This window comes from Ranitomeya imitator, chromosome 1, assembly GCF_032444005.1.
Source record: "Ranitomeya imitator isolate aRanImi1 chromosome 1, aRanImi1.pri, whole genome shotgun sequence".
NCBI classification, from domain to species: domain Eukaryota; kingdom Metazoa; phylum Chordata; class Amphibia; order Anura; family Dendrobatidae; genus Ranitomeya; species Ranitomeya imitator.
Window position 1 is genome coordinate 495695448 of NC_091282.1, and position 23768 is coordinate 495719215.

Genomic DNA, 23768 nt, shown 5'->3' on the forward strand with positions numbered 1-23768 from the left:
CGTAGAGCCCTGTGGTTGAAATGTTGGTCGGGTGACATTCAATCAAGGTCCAAATTATGCGCTATCCCATGTAAAGGGGAATATCTCTTTGGGCCAACCTTGGATGAGCTGCTTGAAAAGGCTGGAGATGACAAGAAAAAATTCCCTAGTTTGTCATCAGCCTCTTATCGGCGTCCATTCAACAGGAGGAGATTTGGTCGCGGAAGGAAGCGCGCATCCTCGCCCTCTAGAGAGAATTTTAGATTTGAGGATAGACGCAGGAAAGGTACGGGTTACATGTTCCGCCGTTCCTCAAAAGAACATAAGAAACCGGACCAATGACTAGCAATCCCTGTGGGAGGGAGATTGTCAGCCTTCTCTTCCGCATGGACTAACATCTCAAACAGTGACTGGGTCCGAGGTATTATTTCAGAAGGTCTGAAATTGGAATTTATTCACTGGCCTCGGGATAAATTTGTTAACCCCCTTACGCTCCTCCACTATTGAACAGACGGCTTTAGAGGCAGAAGTTGTGAGTTTATGCCTTAAGAACGTGCTGATTGAGGTCCCAGAGTCAGATAGAGGGAGTGGATTCTACTCTCCTCTATTTCTGATTCAAAAACCAGACAGGTCATTTAGGACTATTATTAACCTTAAATCCCTTAATGAATACCTGGTTAAGGCCACATTTAAAATGGAGTCAATCAGCTCTGCAATAAAAATGTTGTTCAAACACTGCTTCATGGTAGTTGTGGACTTAAAAGATGCGTATTATCATGTTCCTATCCATGAAAACTTTCAGAGGTTTCTACGTGTGGCGGTGTCTATGGGGGGTATTGTTCGACACTTTCAATCTAGAGCCCTTCCCTTCGGCCTCTCAACGTCTCCCCGAGTATTCACTAAAGTTGTTGCGGAGGTCATGGCGCACTTACGTGAATCTGATATCCTCATAATCCCTTATCTGGATGATTTCCTGATAGTTGGAAACTCAGCAGACCATTGCCTTGCTCAGGTAAAAACAGCTATGTCCAAACTAGAACATCTGGGCTGGATTATAAACTATGAAAAATCCCGATTACAACCCCTAAAAACCCAGAGACTTCTAGGGCTGCTGTTAGATTCCGAGTCCCAACAATGCCGTCTTCCACCTGATAAACTGCTCCATATCCAACAACAGGTATTAAAAGCAATTAATAAACCAACCATGACTCTTAGACAGGCTATGTCTTTATTAGGTTCCCTAACTTCCTGTATTCCCGCCGTCTGTTGGGCACAGTTCCACTCCAGACCTTTACAGTTTGAAGTACTGAATTATGATAGTCTTACAGGGTTCCTTGCAGGGTCAGATGACATTGAGTCCAGAGGTTCTGGCATCTCTTAAATGGTGGCTAGAGGAAGACAATCTGTCAGCAGGAGTTCCCTGGGTGACTCAAGTGACTCGGGTAATTACGACGGACGCCAGCCCCACGGGGTGGGGGGCACACATGGGTGACGTAGTAGTCCAGGGGTTATGGGATCCCCAAACATCAGCCTCTTCCAATCAGAAGGAGTTAATGGCAATTGAATTCTCAATTAAAGAACTCCTCGTATATCTACAGGCTCACCATGTCAAAATCCTCTCCGACAACCAGGTGGCAGTGGCCTATGTGAATCACCAGGGTGGAACACGCTCCAAGTCCCTGATGGAAGTAGCGGATCGCCTGCTCCAGACAGCAGAAAACCATTTTCTATCTTTATCCGCAGTTCACATAAGAGGGAGAGAGAATATAAGAGCAGACTTTCTAAGTCGAAGCACCTTAAAACAAGGAGAATGGTCTCTGAACACAAAGATCTTCAACCGGATTGTCCGCATGTGGGGTCATCCAGAAGTGGACTTATTTGCCACCAAGCACAACAGAAAGACGATAAATTTCTGTTCCTTAAATCCCAGGGAATATCCACTGGCAGTGGATGCCTTCCTGATCAGATGGGATTTCCGATTGAGCGGGGGGAACGCATATGCCAATCTATTGCCGCTGGTGGTCAGAAAGATAAGGGAGGATCAAGCGAGAGTCATACTGATCGCTCCGTTCTGGCCCAGAAGAGCTTGGTTTTCCTGGCTCAGGACCATGTCCGTGAAAGACCCCTGGGTGCTGCCGGACATTCCGGACTTACTTCATCAAGGTCCGATCAACCATCCACAAGTGAAGGGTCTCCATTTGACGGCATGGTTTTTGAGAGGTCATTGTTAAAAAGCAGAGGTTTTTCTCCAAACCTAATTGATACCCTTATGAAGAGTAGGAAAAACATAACTAAGATCTACTCTAGAACTTGGAGGAAGTTTCTGGCCTCTTCAAATTTTAATATTGAAGAGGGTATACCAATCAACCAGATTCTAGAATTCCTGCAGAGGGGGCTAGAGCTATTTCTATCCACAAGTACACTAAAAGTACAAGTATCAGCCCTGGGGGCTCTATTTTCTTGTAACATTGCGGGTAATTATTGGGTATCAAGGTTTATCAAAGCATCTAGTAGATCCAGACCTATACACAGGAATAGGTCAATGCCTTGGGATCTCAATCTAGTCCTTTCAGCCTTGACTAAGGAACCATTTGAGCCCTTACATTCAGCCTCACTTAAATTACTATCCCTCAAAACAGCTTTTTTGGTGGCAATTACATCTGCTCGTAGGGTAGGAGACATACAGGCTCTTTCTAGGCTGTCCCCTTATACAGAATTTCTACAGGACAGAGTAGTCATCAGACCAGATCCAGCTTATTTACCAAAAGTGGCCTCAGATTTTCACAGATCTCAGGAGATAGTGTTACCGTCATTTCTCCCTAATCCTTCTAATTCCAAAGAGGAGTTACTCCATACATTAGATGTTAGATGTCTATTAGAATATATATCAGTCACTGATGCTTGGAAGAGAGGATGCATTGTTTCTATCCTTCCAAGGTCCCAGGAAAGTTCTTAAAGTTTCAAAGTACACGCTAGCGAAGTGGATTAGGGAGGCTATCTCTCTGGCTTATACTGCAGGTGGAGGTCCAGCTCCGCAGAATCTGAGGGCACATTCCACCCGCGCCATGGCTACATCCTGGGCTGAAAGATCTGGAGTGTCGATCGACCAGATATGTAAGGCAGCTACGTGGTCATCCCCCTTCCACCTTTTTCAAGCACTATAGGTTGGACTTGGGGTTCTCTTCTGATCTCACCTTCGGGTTAAGGGTGCTGCAGGCTATAGTCCCTCCCTAAGGTAGTTTACATCTCTGTAATTCTCTCGTAGTGCTGTCATGGGAATCCGAATAAAGTATTAAGCTACTTACTGGTAGCGGCATTTTTCGGAGGCCCATGACGGCACCCTTAGTTCCCTCCCTATTCACGTGGGGGTTGCACTTCCTATAGTATATATAATGAGATAGATAGATCTCACGTGTGGTATATAGTTCAATATGATGGATTATTTTTGTACATAAACTGTATATAATGTATTTTTGTGTGCTACTAACCGCGTTAGTCCTCTCAGGCTCTGAAATACAACTGATGCATAGGGAGAGGTGCCGCCCTTTTGTATCTGTAGGTTTCCTGTTCCTGAAGGGCGGATCCCCTCTCTCGTAGTGCTGTCATGGGCCTCCGAAAAATGCCGCTACCAGTAAGTAGCTTAATGCTTAACGCTGCAGAAAGTCCAGCACTTTATTTGGTCGCTGGACTCCCTGCAGACATCGCTGAATCGGCGTGTGACACCGATTCAGCGATGTCTTCACTGGTAAGCATCGGGTTACTAAGCGCAGGGCCGCGCTTAGTAACCCGATGTTTACCCTGGTTACCAGCATAAAAGTAAAAAAAAAAACAAAACTTCATACTTGCCTTCCGCTGTCTGTCTCTCGGCGCTCTGCTTCTCTGCCCTGTGTAAGCCCAGCGGCCGGCAAGCAGAGCGGTGACGTCACTGCTCTGCTTTCCGGCCGCTGTGCTTACACAGGGCAGAGAAGCAGAGCGCCGAGAGACAGACAGCGGAAGGCAAGTATGAAGTTTTTTTTTTTTTTTTTTTTTTTTTTACTTTTATGCTGGTAACCAGGGTAAACATCAGGTTACTAAGCGCGGCCCTGCGCTTAGTAACCCGATGTTTACCCTGGTTACCGGCATCGTTGGTCGCTGGAGAGCTGTCTGTGTGACAGCTCTCCAGCGACCAAACGGCGACGCTGCAGCGATCCGGATCGTTGTCGGTATCGCTGCAGCGTCGCTCAGTGTGACGGTACCTTTAGACAGGGCAGGAGACAGGTAAGAATCAAATAAATCTACTCCCTGTACATGTGGAACACAATAAATACACCATGTTCCAAATTATTATGCAGTTGACATTTTTCTCGGATTTTCCTAAATGGTCGGTGCAAATGAGTCAGTCATCACCCGTTAGAGTATACATCGAATTTTATTGAAGAATCCTCCCAATGATAACAGTATAATCTCCAAAATGAATAAACTCAAAATGCACTGTTCCAAATTATTAGGCACAGTAGAATTTCTAAACATTTGATATGTTTTAAAGAACTGAAAATGCTCATTTGTGGAATTTGCAGCATTAGGAGGTCACATTCACTGAACAAAAAGGCTATTTAACTCCAAAACATCCTAACAGACCAAGTTACATGTTAACATAGGAACCCTTCTTTGATATCACCTTCACAATTCTTGCATTCTTGAGTTTTTGGAGAGTTTCTGCTTGTACGTCTTTGCATGACGTGACCGTGACGTCATCGAAGGTCCTTCACTCACTGCATTCTTGGGAACGGAGGCAGACTCTTGCTCCGCTGAGAGCCAGGGTCCGGCGGAGGGGTGAGTATATCCATATTTTTTATTTATTTTTTACATGAATATGGATCCCAGGGCCTGAAGGAGTCTCCTCTCCTTCAGACCATGGTAACCATCCAGGATCGCTCCCTGCAGCCGTACTCGGCGCATAAGACGACCCCTGACTTTTGGGACTATTTTTAGGGGTTAAAAAGTAGTCTTGTACGCCGGAAAATGCGGTAACTGACAAACAGGTAATTATCTCCCAATCCCCTCATCATGCACTGCCCTCCCTCCCCACTGCATCTAGTTCACTCTGACTTTGAACCAGTTACAGAAGTAATCAGGCTCCTTGCATCTTCTTGCCCAACCACTTGCACCAGTGACCCCATTCTGTCACATCTCCTCTAGTCCCTTTCCCCGGCTGTCACCTCACCTAACAAAAATATTCAACCTCTCTTCTGGTATCTTTCCCCCATTTAAGCATGCCATCATACATCCAGTACTTTAAAAAAATCCATTGACCAAAACTGTCCCACTAATTATAGACCTGTCTCTAATCCTCCCTTCATCTGTAAACTCCTTGAACGCCTAGTCCACTACCGTCTTATCCGCTATCTCAGATAACTTTTCTCGACCCTCTACAATCTGATTTCCACTCTTTACACTCTACTGAAACTGCCCTCACTAAAGTCTCTAATCTACTAAAAGCTAAATCTAATGGTCACAACTCCTTGCTGGCTCTCCTGGATCTCTTCAGCCTTCAACACTTGATCACCAGCTCCTCCTCACTATGCTACACTCCATCGGTCTTAAGGACACCATTCTCTCCTGGCTCTCCTATCTCTTTGATCGCTCCTTCACTGTATCTTTTGCTTGTTCCTCCTCCTCTCACCTTCCCCTTAAGGTACCGTCACACTAAGCGACGCTGCAGCGATACCGACAACGATCCGGATCGCTGCAGCGTCGCTGGAGAGCTGTCACACAGACACCTCTCCAGCAACCAACGATGCCGGTAACCAGGGTAAACATCGGGTTACTAAGCGCAGGGCCGCGCTTAGTAACCCGATGTTTACCCTGGTTACCATCGTTAAAGTAAAAAAACAACCACTACATACTTACCTTCCGCTGTCTGTCCCCGGTGCTGTGCTTCTCTGGTCTGGCTGTGAGCACAGCGGCCGGAAAGCAGAGCGGTGACGTCACCGCTCTGCTTTCCGGCTGCCCGGCGCTCACAGCCAGTACAGGAGGAGTGCAGAGCAGAGCGCCGGGGACAGACCGCGGTAGGTAAGTATGTAGTGGTTGTTTTTTTTTACTTTAACGATGGTAACCAGGGTAAACATCGGGTTACTAAGCGCGGCCCTGCGCTTAGTAACCCGATGTTTACCCTGGTTACCAGCGAAGACATCGCTGAATTGGTGTCACACATGCCGATTCAGCGATGCCAGCGACGAAATAAAGTTCTGGCCTTTCTTCCCCGACCAGCGATATCACAGCAGGGGCCTGATCGCTGCTGCCTGTCACACTGGACGATATCGCTAGCCAGGACGCTGTAACGTCACGGATCGCTAGCGATATCGTCTAGTGTGACGGTACCTTTACTGTTGGGATTCCTCAAGGATCAGTCCTAGCCCCCTTCCTCTTCTGTTTGTCCAATAGGGGCAGTATAGAATCAGTAGATTTGGGTTCCAGAACTATCTCTATGCTGATGACACCCAAATATACACTTCTGCTCCTGATGTCTCACCTGCCTTTTTAGAAAAAGTGAATCTTACCGCTGTCTCTAACATCATGCCCTCCCTCTATCTGAAACTGAATCTGTCAAACTGAACTCCTCATGTTTTCCCTCTAACCTATCTTTGCTTGACATTGCCATCTGTGTGTGGTTCCACCATTACTCCCAAGCAACATGCCCGCTGCGTTGGGGTCATACTTGATTCCAAGCTTTCATTCACATCCCCCACATCCAATCACTGGCTCACTCTGCTTATCTGCATCTCAAAAACATTTCTAGAATTCACCCTCTTCTTGCTTTCGACTCTGCAAAAACTTAGTTTGTCATTCATTCTCATCTGGACTATTGTAACTCTCTACTAATCTGCCTCCTCTTACCACTCTCCCCTCTCCAATCTGTCCTGAATGCTGCAGCCAGGATCATCTTCCTCACCAATTGTTATACCGATGCCTCTACCTTGTGCCAGTCATTACTAGTTACCCATCGACTCCAGAATCCAGTACAAAACTATTACCCTAAACCACAAAGTACTCCATGGCTCAGCACCCTACATCTCCTCCCTGGTCTGTCTACCACCCTACCCATGCCCTCCGTTTGCTAATGACCTGAGGTTAACATCCTCAGTAATCAGAACCTCCCATTCCCATCTCCCAGACTTTTCACGTGCTTCGCCGAATTCTTTGGAATGCACTACCCAGGCTAATACAAACCCCAATCCCCAGTTTTAAGCGTGCCCTAAAAACGCATTTGTTCAGACTGGCCTACCGCCTCAATGCATTAACCAAACTATCCCTGTGTGGCCCATTTAAAAAACAAACACCAAAATCATCACCATAATCGGGTTCCTCGCATCATGTTCTCATAAACTTTATGCTGTTAATTAGCCCTGTCTCTACTGTTACATATTTAGGCTGATAACTGGTTCATGCAGCTTTACATGAACACCCGATCCTTACACTATGGCTGGTCTGAACAACGAAAGCAATTGTTACCATCCACCTCTCGTGTCTCCCTTTTTCCTCAGTTTGTAAGTATGCCACCAGGGCCCTCACTTCGCTTGGTATCAATTTTGAACTGTGATTTTTTTTTTTTTTTTTTTTTTTTTTTTTGTGCTGTAATATCTATTTTCTGTATAAATCTCCTATAATTGAAAAGCGCTGCGGAATATGTTGGCTCTGTATAAAGTTGTTGTCTGAGCGCTATTGGCAAATAGCACTCATCCTACCATATAGCTAAGCGGTACTGTCGCTTTCATCGTGACAGAATTGACAAACATGTGGATGCTAACTGTGGTTTAGGCACACTTTGGGTCTCAGAAGGGGGGGTGCATTTGAAAGCTCAAAATTTGCTGACTTTTTGGGGATGAGGGCTATCTCATTTTCCAGAGTCTTTGTGCTAACGGTAATGTGGAAGCTCCCTATATTTCTGTCAACTGATGTGGGGACTTGCTTTTTTTTTGGGGGGGGGGGAGAGGGCGGACTTGAGTTTTTGTAAGGAACATTTGGGATCACATTTACCCAGCAATCTACACTGAGCACTTGCATCATGGTTCCCTTTAAATCTTCAAGTGATTCTTCAGACAAAACCCCTGTGGGAGGCATTCGCTATAGTGAGGCAGCAGTTACTTTCTGTCTGGCCTCTGTTCGGTGCCCCATCCCACACACCCAGAGCCAACAGCACTCTTAATAGACACCTCCAGATCACAAGTAGGGTCAGTGCCTCATCTGCCTCACTATAGGAAATCTACTGCTGGGGGTTCTGTCTGAATCGTGTTTTTTCAGAGATTTGCACTTACACTGGGGTTTTAAGTGCTCACAGGATAAATGTGCACCAATCTTTACTGCAGTCTTCAGGAGACAGAATGAACAAATGAACAGCAGGTTAAGGGTTTTATTTATTTTTTTTATGCTGTTCATGTGGCATAAGTGATTATACAACTTTATTCTTTGTGTTGGTGCAGTTACAGCGAGGCCAAACAGATTATGTGTTTGGCAGCTATCACACTAAAAAAGACCCTTTTAATAAAAAAAATTATGCATCACCATATTTTAGGAGCTATAATTTTTACATATCCGACTACTCATGTGACAGCTTGTTCTTTTGCAGGACGTGGGTTTTTTTTTTTTTTTTTTTTGTGGTACCATTTTCAGGCACACGACTACTTAATCACTTCCTACTCTGATTTTTGGGAGGCTGAATGAACAAATGCAATTCATGGTTTTTGTCTTTATACTGTTCCGCATGTGGTAAAATTGATAAGGTAGATTTATTCTTCGGGTCAGTACAATTAATGCAATACCTCATTTATATCACTTTATGGTTTGTTGCTTTTACCCAATAAAAAACATTTTATAGAAAGTTTTTCCATCTTTATTCTGAGCTATAACTTTTTTCCAGCTGATTGAGTCGTATGGCTGCTTGTTTCTTGCAGAACGAGACTTTAGTTTTTTGTTTTTATTAATTTACATTCATCTTTTTGTTTGTTTTTTAATTCCACTTTTTTTTTTTATCTTGCAGTGTTCACTATTGGGAAACTCCTTTTGTAGGTCAGGTTGCTATGGCCACAATGCCAAACGTGTACTTTTATTTATAAATTATGAAGTGTGGGCACAATATTCTTACAACTTTTTTTTTTTTTTTTTTTTCTTTACGTATTCCCACTATGGGGCTTTCACTTTCTGCAGGCTGACCACAGTTAAGGTATATGAATGCAAAGCCGCGTTTGAGACACAAGCTGGGTCATATGCAGTGCATGATTAAACTAACTTCCCTAGTGCATAGTGACCCAGTTGACTACATTGGGTCACCATGGCAACACAACCACGCAATGGTGTCACGGTCTCCAATCCAAGGGCAGCAGGACTCCTTCCCTCTGCCTGCTTGCTAAATGTAGTGATGGCAGCATTTTTAAGGGGTTAAAGTGTCAAGTCAAGACAGGGCATTTCTCCTGCCACTTAGAGCTGGATGTCAGCAATTACCCACACAGCTACCTTTTGCGCAGGCAAATGCCATGGTGTGTGTATACACTTCATTGTTTGGGACAGGGTGTATATAACTTTACACTGCAAATGTTGGGAAGGTTAAATGCTTGTGAAGTACCGTAGACTTGTTGTAAATGTTTTCAAACTTTATGCCCTAAAACCAAAAGGGTATACCCTTCAAAAGTTTGAAAATTGTCAAACTCATAAACTAATTATATTGACCTAATATAATGTACAACATGTCACAAAATGATATTCCTTGAGTCACTGGGATATGTTGAAGCATTTGGGTTACAACTCATAAAGTGACCCTGGTCAGAACTGAAAAAAATTGGGCTGGTCAGGAAGGTGAAAACAGACTGGGATTGGAGGTGGGGGGGCAGATTTAAGCTTGCACTTTAAAGGTACCTTCACACTAAACGACGCTGCAGCGATCCAGACAACAATCCGGATCGCTGCAGCGTCGCTGTTCGGTCGCTGGAGAGCTGTCGCACAGACCGCTCTCCAGCGACCAACGATGCCGGTAACCAGGGTAAACATTGGGTTACTAATCGCAGGGCCGCGCTTAGTAACCCGATGTTTACCCTGGTTACCATCCTAAAAGTAAAAAAAACAAACGCTACATACTTACCTACCGCTGTCTGTCCCCGGCGCTTTGCATCTCTGCTCTGGCTGTGAGCGCCGGGCAGCCGGAAAGCAGAACGGTGACGTCACCTCTCTGCTTTCCGGCCGCTGTGCTCACAGCCAGAGCAGAGAAGCAAAGCGCCGGGGACAGACAGCGGTAGGCAAGTATGTAGAGTTTGTTTTTTTTACTTTTAGGATGGTAACCAGGGTAAACATCGGGTTACTAAGTGCGGCCCTGCGCTTAGTAACCCAATGTTTACCCTGGTTACCAGCGAAGACCTCGCTGAATCGGTGTCACACGCCGATTCAGCGATGTCAGCGGGAGAGCCAGCGACCAAATAAAGTGCTGGCCCTCTAGCCCTGACCAATGACATCACAGCAGGATTCTGATCGCTGCTGCGTGTCAAACTAAACGATATCGCTAGCGAGGACGCTGCAACGTCACGGATTGCTAGCGATATCGTTTAGTGTGAAGGTACCTTAAGAGCTAAACCATATTGATCTATCTGCCTGAAGTCTGAAAATGAAGTTGACTTGAAGTGAAGTCTGTTCCTCTAAGCACTGAAGTGTGCCGCTTTCTTCTGATAAATGGTGGTGGTCTAGGGTGGGAATTTGTCCGATCACACTTTAATTGCCTGTCCTGAGAAACCACATGAGATGCCAATACGGAAAGTGGTTTAATTGCCAAGACTTTATATAATGGCACTCCCATGCTTCCCATGATTCTTTCAATAGAATGGAATCACAAAAAGCATCCATGCAAGTAAACTAAATTTTTCTTTTCTCCCCCTTAGAATGTTGTGGTAAGGCTGATAAACCTCCCACTGGTGAGCTCTACATATGACATGATGTGCTCTGCCTACGTGACCACTAAAGACCACCATCCCTACCTGAAGTCTGTATGTGATGTTGCAGAGAAAAGTGTGAGGAGTATCACGTCTGTGGCAATCACTGGTGCCATGCCAATCCTGCAGAAACTTGAGCCTCAAAGTAGGTATACTTGACAGTGAAAAAATAATCAAGAGGCTTATGTGTAGGATGGTGTATTCTTTGCCCACTGTGAATTGAAATTTTTTTTTTATTTTTTTTTGTTTCTAAATGCAAATCTACACACTGGGGATGCTTGTTAATTAAGATGGAGGGAGGTTGACTGGAATATGTCCTAATACGAGAAATCTAAAAAAAATTCTTGACATGATACATGGGCTTTGTGTTAGGTGTGTAGCTTGTTCTGTCCTAGTACAGGCAGTAGGCGAAATTTTATCAGTCCTAGTATTACTCAGATCTTTGCTGCTTTCTAAATAGAGATGAATATTGCATCAGATGTCCCCTTCTTCCCCTCAGTTGCTCTGGCAAACACTGTGGCCTGTGTTGGATTGGACAAGATTGAGGAGAAGTTACCTATTCTGTATCAGCCTCCTGAAAAGGTAAGCTGCTACAATGATGGTGACCCTTATATTTCTCTTCAGCTTTAATTACACAAGTGTCATGTTGTATATCATAGGTTGTGGCTAATGCCTCAGAAGTTGTTGTTGGTGCCAGAGATGCTGTAGTCCATAGTATCACAGGAGTAGTGGATAAAACGAAGGGCGCTGTGCAGGATGGTGTGGAGATGACCAGGGCTGTTGTAAATGGCAGCATTAATACTGTTCTGGGAAGCCGTGTCGTGAAGATCATGAGCAACCGTGTGGATTCTGCACTAACAAGGTCCGAATCCCTTCTGGAACACTACCTGCCACCAACAGATGAGGAGTTGGGTAAGGCAAAAACCTAGCATACTAATGGAAAGCCAGCTGTTCACCAATCTGGGTGGACCGAGTAAGTGGGGTTTGCTTTAAGAACCTGCACTGTGGTAATTCTATACGGTAAGCTGCATTGGCTACTGAAAAGTAGTAAACTACACAATCTCTATTCTTTGCTGAATGCCCAGTGATGCTACACATGCTCAGTATTGAACTGTTTTGATTTAAATCATATGCATCTCATAACTAATTTCTTGTAGTAAAGGAAGCATCTAAGACAGAAGGCTTTGAGGTATCCAAAAATGAGCCTAGCTACTACGTGCGCCTGGGCTCCCTCTCTACGAAGGCCCGCAAGCGTTCTTACCAACAGGCTTTGATCCGGATCCAAGATGCAAAATGCAGGAGTCAGGAGGCCATTGCTCAGCTCCAAAACACGATTGACTTGGTTAGTAGATTTATTTGATAAATCTGTACTTAAACTCAAGTGTTTGACAAGTGACTAACATTTTGCATGCAACAGATCTTTACATTACTACACACTTCATGTGTATCTGGCAATTAGAGGGAACCTGTCAGCAGGACTGCACAGTAACCTACAGTGTCAGGTTGGTGCCATTATAAATACTAAAATGAGATCAGTCTTGTGGTTAAAGCTTTTCAGTTTTGTTTGATATGCTCGTGCTTTGGGGGTCACTGATCCCTGCCCCTAGTACATGCATACAACCTTCTGCAGGCAGGTGCCATGTTTAATGTACATATAATTATGGTTATCCTGGTCTCTCTGCTCAGGCGCCATATGGGAGAAGAGGTGCCGGCGCCAGGCAGGAGAGGCGCAGGGACCCACGTGTTCCATAAAGAACATGGAGGTGTCGATAGAGCAGCCGGGATCAGCAGAAGTAAGTGTTCAGGGTAGCCGAGCGTCATTTCCGGTTACGTCAGCGGCGTATCCCAGGGAGATCCGGACGTCCTTTCCGGTGACTGTGGCAGCATTCGGTGTGGAACGCAGAAATGGGCATTATAGCTGAGCGGCGAGCACTGTGATATCAGTGCATATCCAGCGTTCCACAGCGTAAGGAGCGGTGGGCGCCAAAATTTGACTAAACTTGCGCAGGTCGCGGTTACTCAGTCCGGAGTCACGAGGTGGGCACAAAGGACTGGAGCAAAGGTTCTGCAATGCCAGAGACAAAGGGTGAATGCAGCGACTGCTGCTGTGGTTTTTTTTGTCAGAGGATTATATATTTACCCACACCTGATTGTCTTTTAACAGACGATATGGAAATCAGGAGTGAGGATGCTGGGGTAAGTGCGCATAGCGCAGATGTACCTACACATACATATGTAGACGCTAAGCAGTACCCGCTCTTATGTTTAGGATAAGGATGTCCCAAAGACACCCCTCCCAACGACAAAAAAGCCAGGCAAGACCTCGGCGAAGTCTAAGGGTACGTTCACATTTGCGGTTTGCGCCGCAGCGTCGCCGCCGCAACAAAACGCATGCGTCGTGCGGCCCTATCTTTAACATTGGCGCCGCATGGGGCCGCATGTGCATGCGTTGTGTTGCGTTGTGTTGCGTTTTACGCCGCATGCGGCGTTAGGGCGCACCTGTCTGGGCGCGGCAAACGCAACATGTTGCATTTTTCTGGCGGCGCCGACCTTTTAAAAAACGCATGCGTCGTGTTTGCGTCGTGTTTGCGTCGGCGATGCGCCTTTTTTCCCATTGACTTGTATTGACAACGCAGACGACGCAAGTACTTGCGTCGTGGTGCGTTGTACGACGCATGCGTTTTCCAATAAAAAATGCAAAACATTGTCTAGACTTTGTCTAGACACAAAAAAAACAACCTATATATATAAAGAAACGAGGGGTTTGCCATTGTCTTTCACAAGTCATCACACCAGACAAGACTAGACTGGAGAATCTGCTTTCCAAACTTGTAAGTATATATTTCTCTTTGCACATTTTGTATTCTGTGTTTTATTTCTTGATTTGTCTATATTTTTGTAATGTTTGGTCTGTGCTATTACGGTTATGGGTTGTTATTGAAAAATTGTTTGTCTGGTTCTGATAGGATTGCATTTATTTTATTTAATTTTTTTTTTCTTTTATTTTTTTTTTTTACGTTACTTTGGGTTTGGTTATGTGTTTTGTTCTTGTGTCATGTGGTTGTTCAATGTATTGATTTTTGCTCATTTTGTCTTGTAAAATTTCTGGTGCATGTTTTTCTGGTTTCTATTGTTGGTGGTAACTGTGTGGCATTTTCTTGGCTCATGTCTTGCTGTGTTTTGGATTATGCTGTTGGCTTTATTTTTTCTTTCCTTGAGTGTATTTTCTTGCTGGTGGGGGGGCAACATTTATGATGTCTTTGTATTGTATAGTTCCGTGCTGCTGCTATGCCATTATAGTTTCAATTGTACTTTCCCTTTATTTTAAAAAATATCGCTGATGTTTTTACGTCGTTTTCCGTATGGCATATATCTTCCTTCATTGACTGATTGCATTGCGAAGTGTGTAGTATAATTTTTATTTGTTTATATTTTTGGTGGTGGCCTTTTTTAAAAATTCCATGTGTTTTATTTTCTATTTGGCTATGGTTTATGTTTGGGTTGCTGTATATTTTTACAGCGGTTGTCCCGTAATGTTTATTGCTTGTTATCTAGAATGGTTTTTATTGCCTTTTGTCTTTCTGTGGTTAGATGTCACAAGATGTTGTTTTTTAGGATCATGTCTTGTTGCAATTGTAAAGTATTGCGTTCATTATTTTGCTCTTTCATTGTATTTTTGTGCCTGTAATGTTTTTTTCAGAAAGTTTTGATATGTCCATTTTTGGACATGGGTGTCTATTTTTGCTTTTTGGTTTGGGTCTATTCTTGTATAGTTTCTTCTATTGATTGTCTTCTCTTGCAATGTATGGCGTTGTGGTGTCGCTTTCTTTTTGCTTTGTCCGATCAGTCAAAAGTCAAATGTGGTTGTTGTAAAAAAATTTTGGCATATTTTATTGTATGTGCCATATTTAGGTTTAGTTTTGATTTTTTTTTTTCATTTTTTCATGCCAGAACAAACGTGCTACAATGGCCACTGTGTCAGAATCGAGCCAATCGGCGCAGGGGAGTGTGGTGAGTAATTATGTCAATTTCCTTACTATTCGCAGTCATTTGTAGTTTTTAAAATAATTTCTTTATACAATTTTTACAGGCTTCTTCAAGTGAGGGTGAAGGAAGTCAGCGGGAGCAGAGAGGTCAGGGCCAAGGTGTGGCGTCAGGACGGCGAGTGAGTATTTTTATTAAACAATTTCTTTTTTTTTTTTTGATTAGCATCCTGCTTTCACTAGGGATGTTTAGTAAGCTTACATTCAAACTTTTCAGGGTAGCAAGTATTGGGGGAAGGTAGCAAAGGTGAAACAACCAAAACATTCAAAAATACAGGTGTAGAAACATCAATATACATATATCAAATGACAAAGGATAGGGCCAAGGTACATATCATGACAGGTGCTGGTGTTTGTTAATATTTGCATATTTGTAACCTTTTCTGTTTGTAATTTTTCTAGGTTTCACAACGGGACCATGGAGTCATTGATGTGGAGCTCCTCATATCAAGCATCCAGGAGCGTGGCCCGTTGTGGGACAGCCGTGACTCCCGGCACATGGACCAGGTGGTGTTGAGGCGTTTGTGGGTAGAGGTGGCAAAGTCGCTGTGGGAGGGCTTTGACATAGCTCCTGCAAAGGACAAAGCCAACTTTGGTGAGTATTGCTGATACGCCGTGCAGATACGTTGCTATGACCCACCATCTTTCCAGGATAAACACAACCGTGTGTGATGCAATAAACACCTAAAGTTTTGCATCGCACATGGTTGTTTTTATCCATTTCAAATGCTACATATGTAACCTTTTTTTTCCTTTGCATTCACAGTTAAAAGGTTGAGGATCAGATGGCGATCCATCAAGGACCGTTTCAATAAGGGGCTACGGGCAGAGGAGGAGCGCTCGAAGAGTGGTGCTGCTGCGGCCAAGTCTGTGCCCTATAAATATTCCAAATGTTTACAGTTCTTAAGACCAGTCCTTGGCCGCCGTCAGTAAGTATTTTGTCCACAAAACATATTGCACAGCCCCATTACAGTGCCCAGCCACATAGCCTACTGCACAAACACATAGTACATTGCCCAGCCACGTACATTGTGCATCCACATAGTATATTGGCAGGTAACAATATCGCAGCCACATACCACACGTTCTAGCCACGTATCCACATAGTATATTTCACAGGCACATACTGTATTGCCCATCCATGTAGTCAGCGTAACATATTGGCCATCCACGTAAATGTATCCCTATTAAAATGCTATATAGGCCATTAGTTAATTTTTTGGGTTAAGCGTGAGTCCTTGTAGTCCATGACAGGTTAAGTTCTGAGTCAGGGTAGTTCTGATTGCAGGAATAATGATGAAGTCTCGATCACATGAGTCTAACATCATGGTCGTTCCTACAATCAGATCAGTGAAATCACTGGTTTTTTTTTTATTTAATTTTTTATCTTGACATTAAATTTTCAACTATTTTTGTGGCATAGGCAGCTTCCAGAAAGAGTTTTCGATTACAAAATTTTTATACCCACAGTGGTATACGGTCAAAATGCTTTGACAGCGGGAATGTTCATGATTGTTATCGTCGGCCCTAACGGTCAGCTGGCGATAACAATCAGAAATTAATTATTGGCCACACAGACTGTGAGACAGAGGATTTGTATTATTGTGTAATGTAATGCTATTTTTATTCCAGGAGTTGGCGTATGGGAGAGGTTATTCATTGAAGACTAATTTTTTCATTATCTTTTCACAGGACACACAGCAGCACCCTCGAGAGAGCTCGCCCCGCAGAAGCGGTCCTTCATGAATCGCCATCTGATCCATCACAGCCCTCCCACAGCGACAGCAGGCTTGCACCACCATCTGGTGAACCGGCAGCCGGTACATCAGGTGTTCCCCTGGCCGAGGCCTCTGGCGCACCTTCGTTTGGGTATTCCCGACAGCGCCAGCGGGCCTCGGACAGGCCAACCATGCCCGAATTTTTGCATTTGAGCACGGTTTTCCAGAACTGTTTCAAGGCGTTGAGCGATAACATGGACACTCGTCTGTCCAATATCGACCGGCGCCTTGAAACAATTGAAACCGAGCTCTCAAATCCGGCAAAACATTTTTTTAGTACCATTGCTAAGGGCATGGTGGAACACCTTACGCCGGAACTACAGATTTCAGTGATGCAGTCCTGCAACACTTCCTACGTGAGGGCTCTCCAGCAGGCTGGGGTCATGCAGTCAGCGACAATGGCAGTAGTGCCGTCGCTGGCAAGCATGACTCCCACTCCTGCTGGAGAGCCACTCCAGCCACCCCACCGTGGTCCACGTGCCGAGCGACGCCACCACAGGCACCATAACATAGTGCCGCCGACTCCTGCTCCTGCCATGCCTTCATCCTCCCGTAGGCGTCATCATGCTGGGGAACCTGCCACAGGACCCAAAAAAAAAAAAAAAAAGAGGAAACACAGACGGGCACACAAAGAGGCTCTGGTTGCTGTTCCAGTGACAACACCAACTGTCCGTAGGGGCTCGAGTCGCAGTAGGAGCAGCCATGGCCAAACAAGGCTTGTGTTGCCTCCTCCCTCCCCTACAGAGGTGGCGGTTTCCTCCCCAGTATACCCTGGGGAGGGTTTGGATCTCCCATCAAGTCTACTTGACTATGTATCCTCCTCTTCGCCATCATCGTCATCTTCTCCATCATCCTCCCATTTCTCTCACCATTCCAGAGAAGACACCTACCATTCCCCTCTGGTGGCACAGGTGGAAACCCCCTAAGTTTAAGAACCCTTTTTGTTTTCTGTTTTCCCCCAATAAAAAATGTTATTTTTAAAAAACACTATTTGTTATTATTTATGCTATTATTTTCCAGAATTTTTCTCGGCAAATCACGCCATGTGCTGTCTACACATATTTTGTGCTTCAAACACCTCATATATGCAATGTCAGACACTATTTTTTCAATTTTTAGTTTGTCTTTTTTTGGGTGTCTCTCATTGCTGTATGAGGTGTTCACACTTAATGCAGCAGCGAAACAGACAATGATGCAGATCACTGCAGCGTCCGCTGGTTGGTCCCTGGAGAGCTGTCACAGACATCTCTCCAGCGAACAACGATGCAGAGGCCCACGTACATCATGTTGATAAGCGCAGGGCCACGCTTCAGATATTTACCCTGGTTTCAATTGGAAAACATCGCTGTTATCGTTGCTTATCAGGTAAAACACAAAGATACAGGTCGATCAGACAAACAAGTATATGTAATATTATGGTATAAAAATTGTATTTGAATCGGTATAGAATTTAAAAACTTTTTTCTTTAATATTTTAAAAACAACAGGTTCAAGTTTTTATAGGAACATTAAATTTGTGAACTATACTTAGATGCAAAATTTGACATATACCAAACCAACCTAAACGGAACTTTGATTGCACATTTAATGGAAAATTATTTTTTTTTAATATATTTCTAACTGTCACAGTAGAGGTATTATTGGTGTAGTTACAATCAGAAGACAGTCCAAAAGTAACATTACTACACCATTTGATCTTGCCATGACACACGGCCAACATCTGACACAAAATAGGCCGCAAAACGATCACGCATCTGCGCAATTTCCACACTTGTCCTCAGAGGATGATCATGGTAATCGGGCAAGGGGTTGGCTATGGGTTCATCCAGTTCAACATTTATTCTCTCTTTGGCCATAATGAAATTGTGGAGAACCACACAAGCCTTCACCACCTCATCCACTGTTTCAATTTTAAGATTAATGGCCGATCCCAATATCCGCCATTTGGAAACGAGGATGCCAAAGGCGCACTCCACAGTCCTTCTGGCCCTGGACAGTCTGTAATTGAAAACCCTTTTTGTATGGTCCAAGCCCCGACTGGAGTAGGGTTTCAATAGGTTGGCAGACATTTGGAATGCCTCATCCCCTACCACAACAAATGGCATCGCCGGGCCTTCGGTGTGGGGAAGAGGTCGTGGCTGTGGGAAATTAAAATTGTTTCCATATAACTTTTGGCCCATATCCGACTCTTTAAATGTGCGCGAGTCATTTGCACGCCCAAATGCACCAATGTCCACTGCGAGAAAACGGCAGTCCGCACCGGCAATTGCCATGAGAACAGTTGAAAAGTATTTTTTATAATTGTAGAAAAGGGATCCACTTTTCGCAGGCTTGGTAATCCGAATGTGCTTTCCATCGACAGCGCCAATACAGTTTGGAAAATTACACACTTGGTTGAATTTCTGTGCGTTGGCCTCCCAGATTGCACTTGTAGGGACAGGTAAATATTCCTCCCGGAGATTATCCCACAAAGCGCGGCATGTCTCAGCAATAATTCCTGAAAGAGTGGAGACTCCAATCCGGAATTGAAAATGAAGTGACCTAAACGTTTCTCCGGTAGCCAGGAAACTGCAAAGAAGATAAAGAAATTTTGAATAAAGCACATTATAATTTATAAAAGTACATTGACCATTACAATTGAAAAAAATTAATAAAATAAAATAAAAAGTAAATAGATATCACAGTCATTCAAACAGCAACGTACCGTAGAGTCACCAGCAGCCGTTCCTCTGCGGAAATAGCTCTCCGGAGCTGCGTGTCCTGCCTGCTAATGGATCCTTCCACCCGACGCAGAAGATAGCGGAAGCTCTCCTGTGACATCCGGGTATATTCGAAATATTTTTCCCGGTTGTCATTCAGTTCGCCAAACAAGCAATGGTATGCTCCACGACTCTCCCGGACTTCAACTATAGGGTGGATCCAAAAGCGGCGACGACTCCATCTCCGTCTTTCCCTTTCCCTTTCATTAAAACAGGCAACAGCATAGGCATGAGCCAAGGCAAATTCCATATCCATATCGATACTGTTCATGGTTCGCTCCATCATGAATACCAGCAAAATGTGAGGAATTCATCTCTGCCAGGGTATATACACATTTGTTAACACCAACCCTCTTCTAGCCATTGGTGGTTCTTTATCTATTGTGTAGACACTTTTTATTGTGGGTGGGGGATGATGAATGACTCACTGCACTAAAAACGCATGCGTCTAAAAACGCTGCGTTTTTTGGTAAAAACGCAACTGCGTTTCAAAAACCCGCAGCGTTTTGCGACGCATGCGTTGAACGCATGCGGCGCAAAACGCTGCGTTGTACATGCGTTTTGGTGCGTTTTTGTTTGCGTTGTGCGTTGCGGCGACGACGCTGCGGCGCACAACGCAAATGTGAACTTAGACTAAGCGGTGCTCCATATGTAATGTAAAGCTGCCAGAAGCATACAAAAAAGATCTTTGCAACTATGGTATTTCCAAGATTGTAAGAGATGAACAACCAGCATTCTTATCAAAGATGAGGAGTCTAATTCGGGAGGAGATACAAAGTTCGTTGGCTACTATGGCACAGCAGTACCCTTCCAGTCCAGGTCTGAGTCGCAAGAGACCCAGAGTGGACCCAGAACAAAGTGATTCGGATATTTATTCAAAGGAAGAATCAGACTTTAAGAGTCCGGATCAGGAAGGAGGAGAGCTGCCTCTAGAAGAACAGGATCAGGGAAGGAAGTTTTTCTTTCCTGTGGAAGACACGGAAGAGTTGGTTCAAGCGGTGAGAAATACGATGCAGATGAAGGAGCCGCGTCCAAAATCCAGACAGGACTTGATGTTTGGGGCTCTTACATCCCAAAGGCAGACAGTGTTCCCGGTGAGCGAACACATCAGTCTTATGATATTGCAAGAATGGAAGGATGCAGAGCGTAGACTGGTGATGTCCCGAGAATTTAATGGCTGTCTACCGTTTGACCCAGAGGATATTAAGACATGGGAAGAAATCCCAAAAGTCAATGTACCGGTGGCCAAGGTTACAAAGACAGCCATCCCCTTTGAGGATTCATCAAGCCTCAAAGACGCCATGGACCGCAAGGCAGATATTCTCTTGCGTCGAGCTTAGGAAACCGGCAGCTTTGATAAAGGCTAACATAGCTGCTGCGTCAGTGGCCAGGTCCACGTACTTGTGGATGGGACAGTTAGAAGAACATTTGGTTAAGACCCCGCGGACTGATATAGTTTCTTCCCTACCCATTATAAAGTCGGCCATGGCTTTCATGGCAGATACTTCAGCTGAATTAGTGAGATTTGCAGCTAGAAATAGTTCTTTATCTAATGCAACTCGTAGGGCTATATGGCTTAAATCTTGGTCGGGAGATAATGCGTCTAAAAATTATGTGCCATTCCCTTCGCAGGATCCAGGGTGTTTGGACAGGCATTAGATGACATTTTAGAGTTCGTGTCTGATACTAAAGGTTTTCCTGAGGATAAACCTAAGAAATGTCAGCCCTTTCGGAAAAGACCTCCACCTCGCAAACAACCTGACTATAGAGAGCAGTGGAGGTCTGGTAGAGAGACCTATAAAGGGTCCTATGCTCAGGACAGAAGGGGAAGAAATTCCATTTTTGGGTCAAGCTCTAGACCTAGAAGGCAATGACGCCATAGGTATAGGGGGCAGACAGTCATTTTCTGATCAACTGGAGGCAGATCACAAAAAACGCATATGTTCTCAATATAATATCAGAGGGCTACAAAATAGAACTTATATCTCCCGCGCCACAAAGGTGTATCTCACCAACATCTGTGGCAAACTATTTGCCAATGTTCTCAGACCTTCAGAAACTTTTCAGATCTTAAGTAATAGTTCGGGTTCCCTCATCAGAAATGGGCACAGGACACTACTCTTCCCTATTCTCAATCCCAAAACCGTCAGGAGAAACACGCACTATAATAAATCTAAAACCGTTAAATGTATGCGTCAAATACAAGAGGTTCAGAATGGAGTCGATAAGGTCAACTAGTCACCTTATAGACAGAAATTCGGTAATGTGCACTCTAGATCTGAAGAGTGCATATTATCATGTGCCAATCCACTCAACTTCTCAGGAGCTTCTGAGGTTTTCGGTAAGATTTCCAGACCAGACCTGCCACCTCCAGTTTCAGTGCCTCCCGTCTGGCCTTGCCTCAGCTCCAAGGATATTCACAAAGCTGGTGGCAGAGGTAGTGGCATACTTAAGAAATCAAGGAATTACAATAATTCCTTATTTGGAAGATTTTCTCCTGGTAGCTAGAGCAGAAGAAACTTTACTCCTACACAGAGATCGAGTCCTATCGGTGTTGGAACACCTGGGTTGGGTCGTAAATCGAAAAAAGTCAAACCTAAAACCCGAGTCTCTGAAGGTATTCCTGGGAGTTCTTCTGGATTCTACCTACAGACAATCCTTTCTTCCAAAAGAAAAACTGGAAACAATAAAGATGATCATGGAATTCCTGAGGCATCAGGATACCATAAGATGAGCCATGAAGATCTTAGGAAAGATGACAGCCTGTATCACTTGTGTCAGGTGGGCCCAAGCTCACTCAAGACTACTACAAAATCAAGTTCTCTTGGTATGGCATTGTCGCCAAACATCGCTGGACAGAACAATTCAACTATCAACGGCAGTAAGAAGATCATTACGATGGTGGACACAAGACGGCAGCCTAAGAATAGGTGTGCCATGGATCTTGACCCCTTGTGTGATAATCACCACAGATGCCAGTTAGTGGGGATGGGGAGCACATCTAGAAGGAAGTTTCTTCCAGGGCAGGTGACCCGAAGACATCAGCCACAAGTCATCAAATTACAGAGGGCTTTACGCTGTTTGGGAGACCCTAAGAAGAAATCGTTCTGTCCTTTAAAAAAAAAAAAAGCATGTGAAGATTCTAACAGACAATATGACGGCAGTATCCTTCCTGAAACACCAGGGAGGTCCCAGGCACAAACCACTTCAGGAGTTGGCACAGAAGATATTTGTTTGGGCGGAGAACACAGTTCTGTCAATCACAGCAGTACACTTAGAAGGGTCTCAGAATATCCTGGCCGACTACCTGAGCAGGAGGAAAGTCTGTCCAGCAGAATGGGAATTAAATCAAGAAGCTTTCCAACTATTATGCCACCGTTGGGGAACTCCCAAGATAGATCTATTCGCCACAAGAGAAAATTTGAAGGTGCCCAGATTCTATTCTCTCAACCCTTCGGACATGCCAGAAGCAGTCGACGCCTTAAGCCAGACATGGGACGAACCACTCTTATGAGTTTCCTCCATTGGCACTCATTCCGATGGTACTCAGAAAGATTCAGGAAGACCAGGCAACAGTATTGATGATTGTACCATTCTGGCCAAAAAGAAGCTGGTTTCCGTTTCTGGGATCATGACAACAGAGAACCCAATCAAACCTGTATGGAAGGACATCATCTATCCGGGTCCTGTCCTACCCAAAATCCAGAACGATTGCACCTTTCAGCATGGATCCTGAGGGACATTTTGAAAGCCCAAGGTTTATCCGATGAAGTCATTTCAACCATTCAGGCTAGACGAAAACCGGTAACTTCAGCCATCTACTCCAAAATCTGGAAAAGATTCTGTATGGAGGGTGGCAGGTTGGCCGTGATGCTGGAGACCCTGGACGTTCCCAGAGTTCTGGATTTTCTCCAATCTGGTTTCAATATGGGGCTTAGACCTAGTACCCTTAAGGTGCAGATCTCAGCCCTCAGCACTTTCATTATCCTTTAGCCTCTCACCCTTTGGATAATTAGGTTTGTTAAAGCCATCCAGAGATTGTGTCCCACTTTTAGACAATTGACTCCCACTTGGGACTTAAACCTAGTCCTCAGGGCTCTATGTAAAAACCCTTATACCCTTGAGGAAGACATGCCCATCTCGGTTCGTACATGGGAAAACAGCCTTTCTGGTAGCGATTACAACGGTTAAGAGTGGGAGAAATTCAAGCCCTGTCTATTAGGGATCCATACCTTCAGATTAGTGATGACCATATAATTT

General features: G+C 44.4%; 3 protein-coding genes across 3 annotated transcripts in view; 2 read left to right on the forward strand and 1 right to left on the reverse strand.

Annotated features, from left to right (window-relative positions):
- LOC138676672 (perilipin-2-like) overlaps nt 1-23768 on the forward strand; it is a 76587-nt gene that overhangs the window by 38367 nt on the left and 14452 nt on the right. Inside the window, exons 2-5 of the mRNA XM_069766193.1 lie at nt 10878-11073; nt 11428-11510; nt 11588-11840; nt 12086-12270. Of these exons, the coding sequence (XP_069622294.1) occupies nt 10878-11073; nt 11428-11510; nt 11588-11840; nt 12086-12270 (717 nt within the window). The remainder of the gene's footprint in view (nt 1-10877; nt 11074-11427; nt 11511-11587; nt 11841-12085; nt 12271-23768) is intronic.
- LOC138676665 (uncharacterized) lies at nt 14839-17800 on the forward strand. The gene is made up of 5 exons (XM_069766180.1): nt 14839-14939; nt 15019-15093; nt 15374-15566; nt 15738-15900; nt 16664-17800. Exons 1-5 carry the CDS (start codon nt 14895-14897, stop codon nt 17673-17675), a joined length of 1488 nt encoding a protein of 495 aa, XP_069622281.1. The 5' UTR covers nt 14839-14894; the 3' UTR covers nt 17676-17800.
- LOC138657518 (uncharacterized) lies at nt 18200-19791 on the reverse strand. Its single transcript, XM_069745295.1, has 2 exons — nt 19454-19791; nt 18200-19317 (listed from the first exon to the last, which is right to left on the reverse strand). Exons 1-2 carry the CDS (start codon nt 19789-19791, stop codon nt 18432-18434), a joined length of 1224 nt encoding a protein of 407 aa, XP_069601396.1. The 3' UTR covers nt 18200-18431.

Bases quoted from the DNA above. Each gene is read 5' to 3' on its own strand.
- LOC138676665 (XM_069766180.1), top strand. From the start codon at position 14,895: ATGGCCACTGTGTCAGAATCGAGCCAATCGGCGCAGGGGAGTGTG. The intron at 14,940-15,018 runs GTGAGTAATTAT...CAATTTTTACAG, and splicing joins AATCGGCGCAGGGGAGTGTG to GCTTCTTCAAGTGAGGGTGA. The intron at 15,567-15,737 runs GTGAGTATTGCT...TTGCATTCACAG, and splicing joins AAAGGACAAAGCCAACTTTG to TTAAAAGGTTGAGGATCAGA.
- LOC138657518 (XM_069745295.1), bottom strand. From the start codon at position 19,791: ATGGAGCGAACCATGAACAGTATCGATATGGATATGGAATTTGCCTTG. The intron at 19,318-19,453 runs GTACGTTGCTGT...TCTTCTTTGCAG, and splicing joins CGGCTGCTGGTGACTCTACG to TTTCCTGGCTACCGGAGAAA.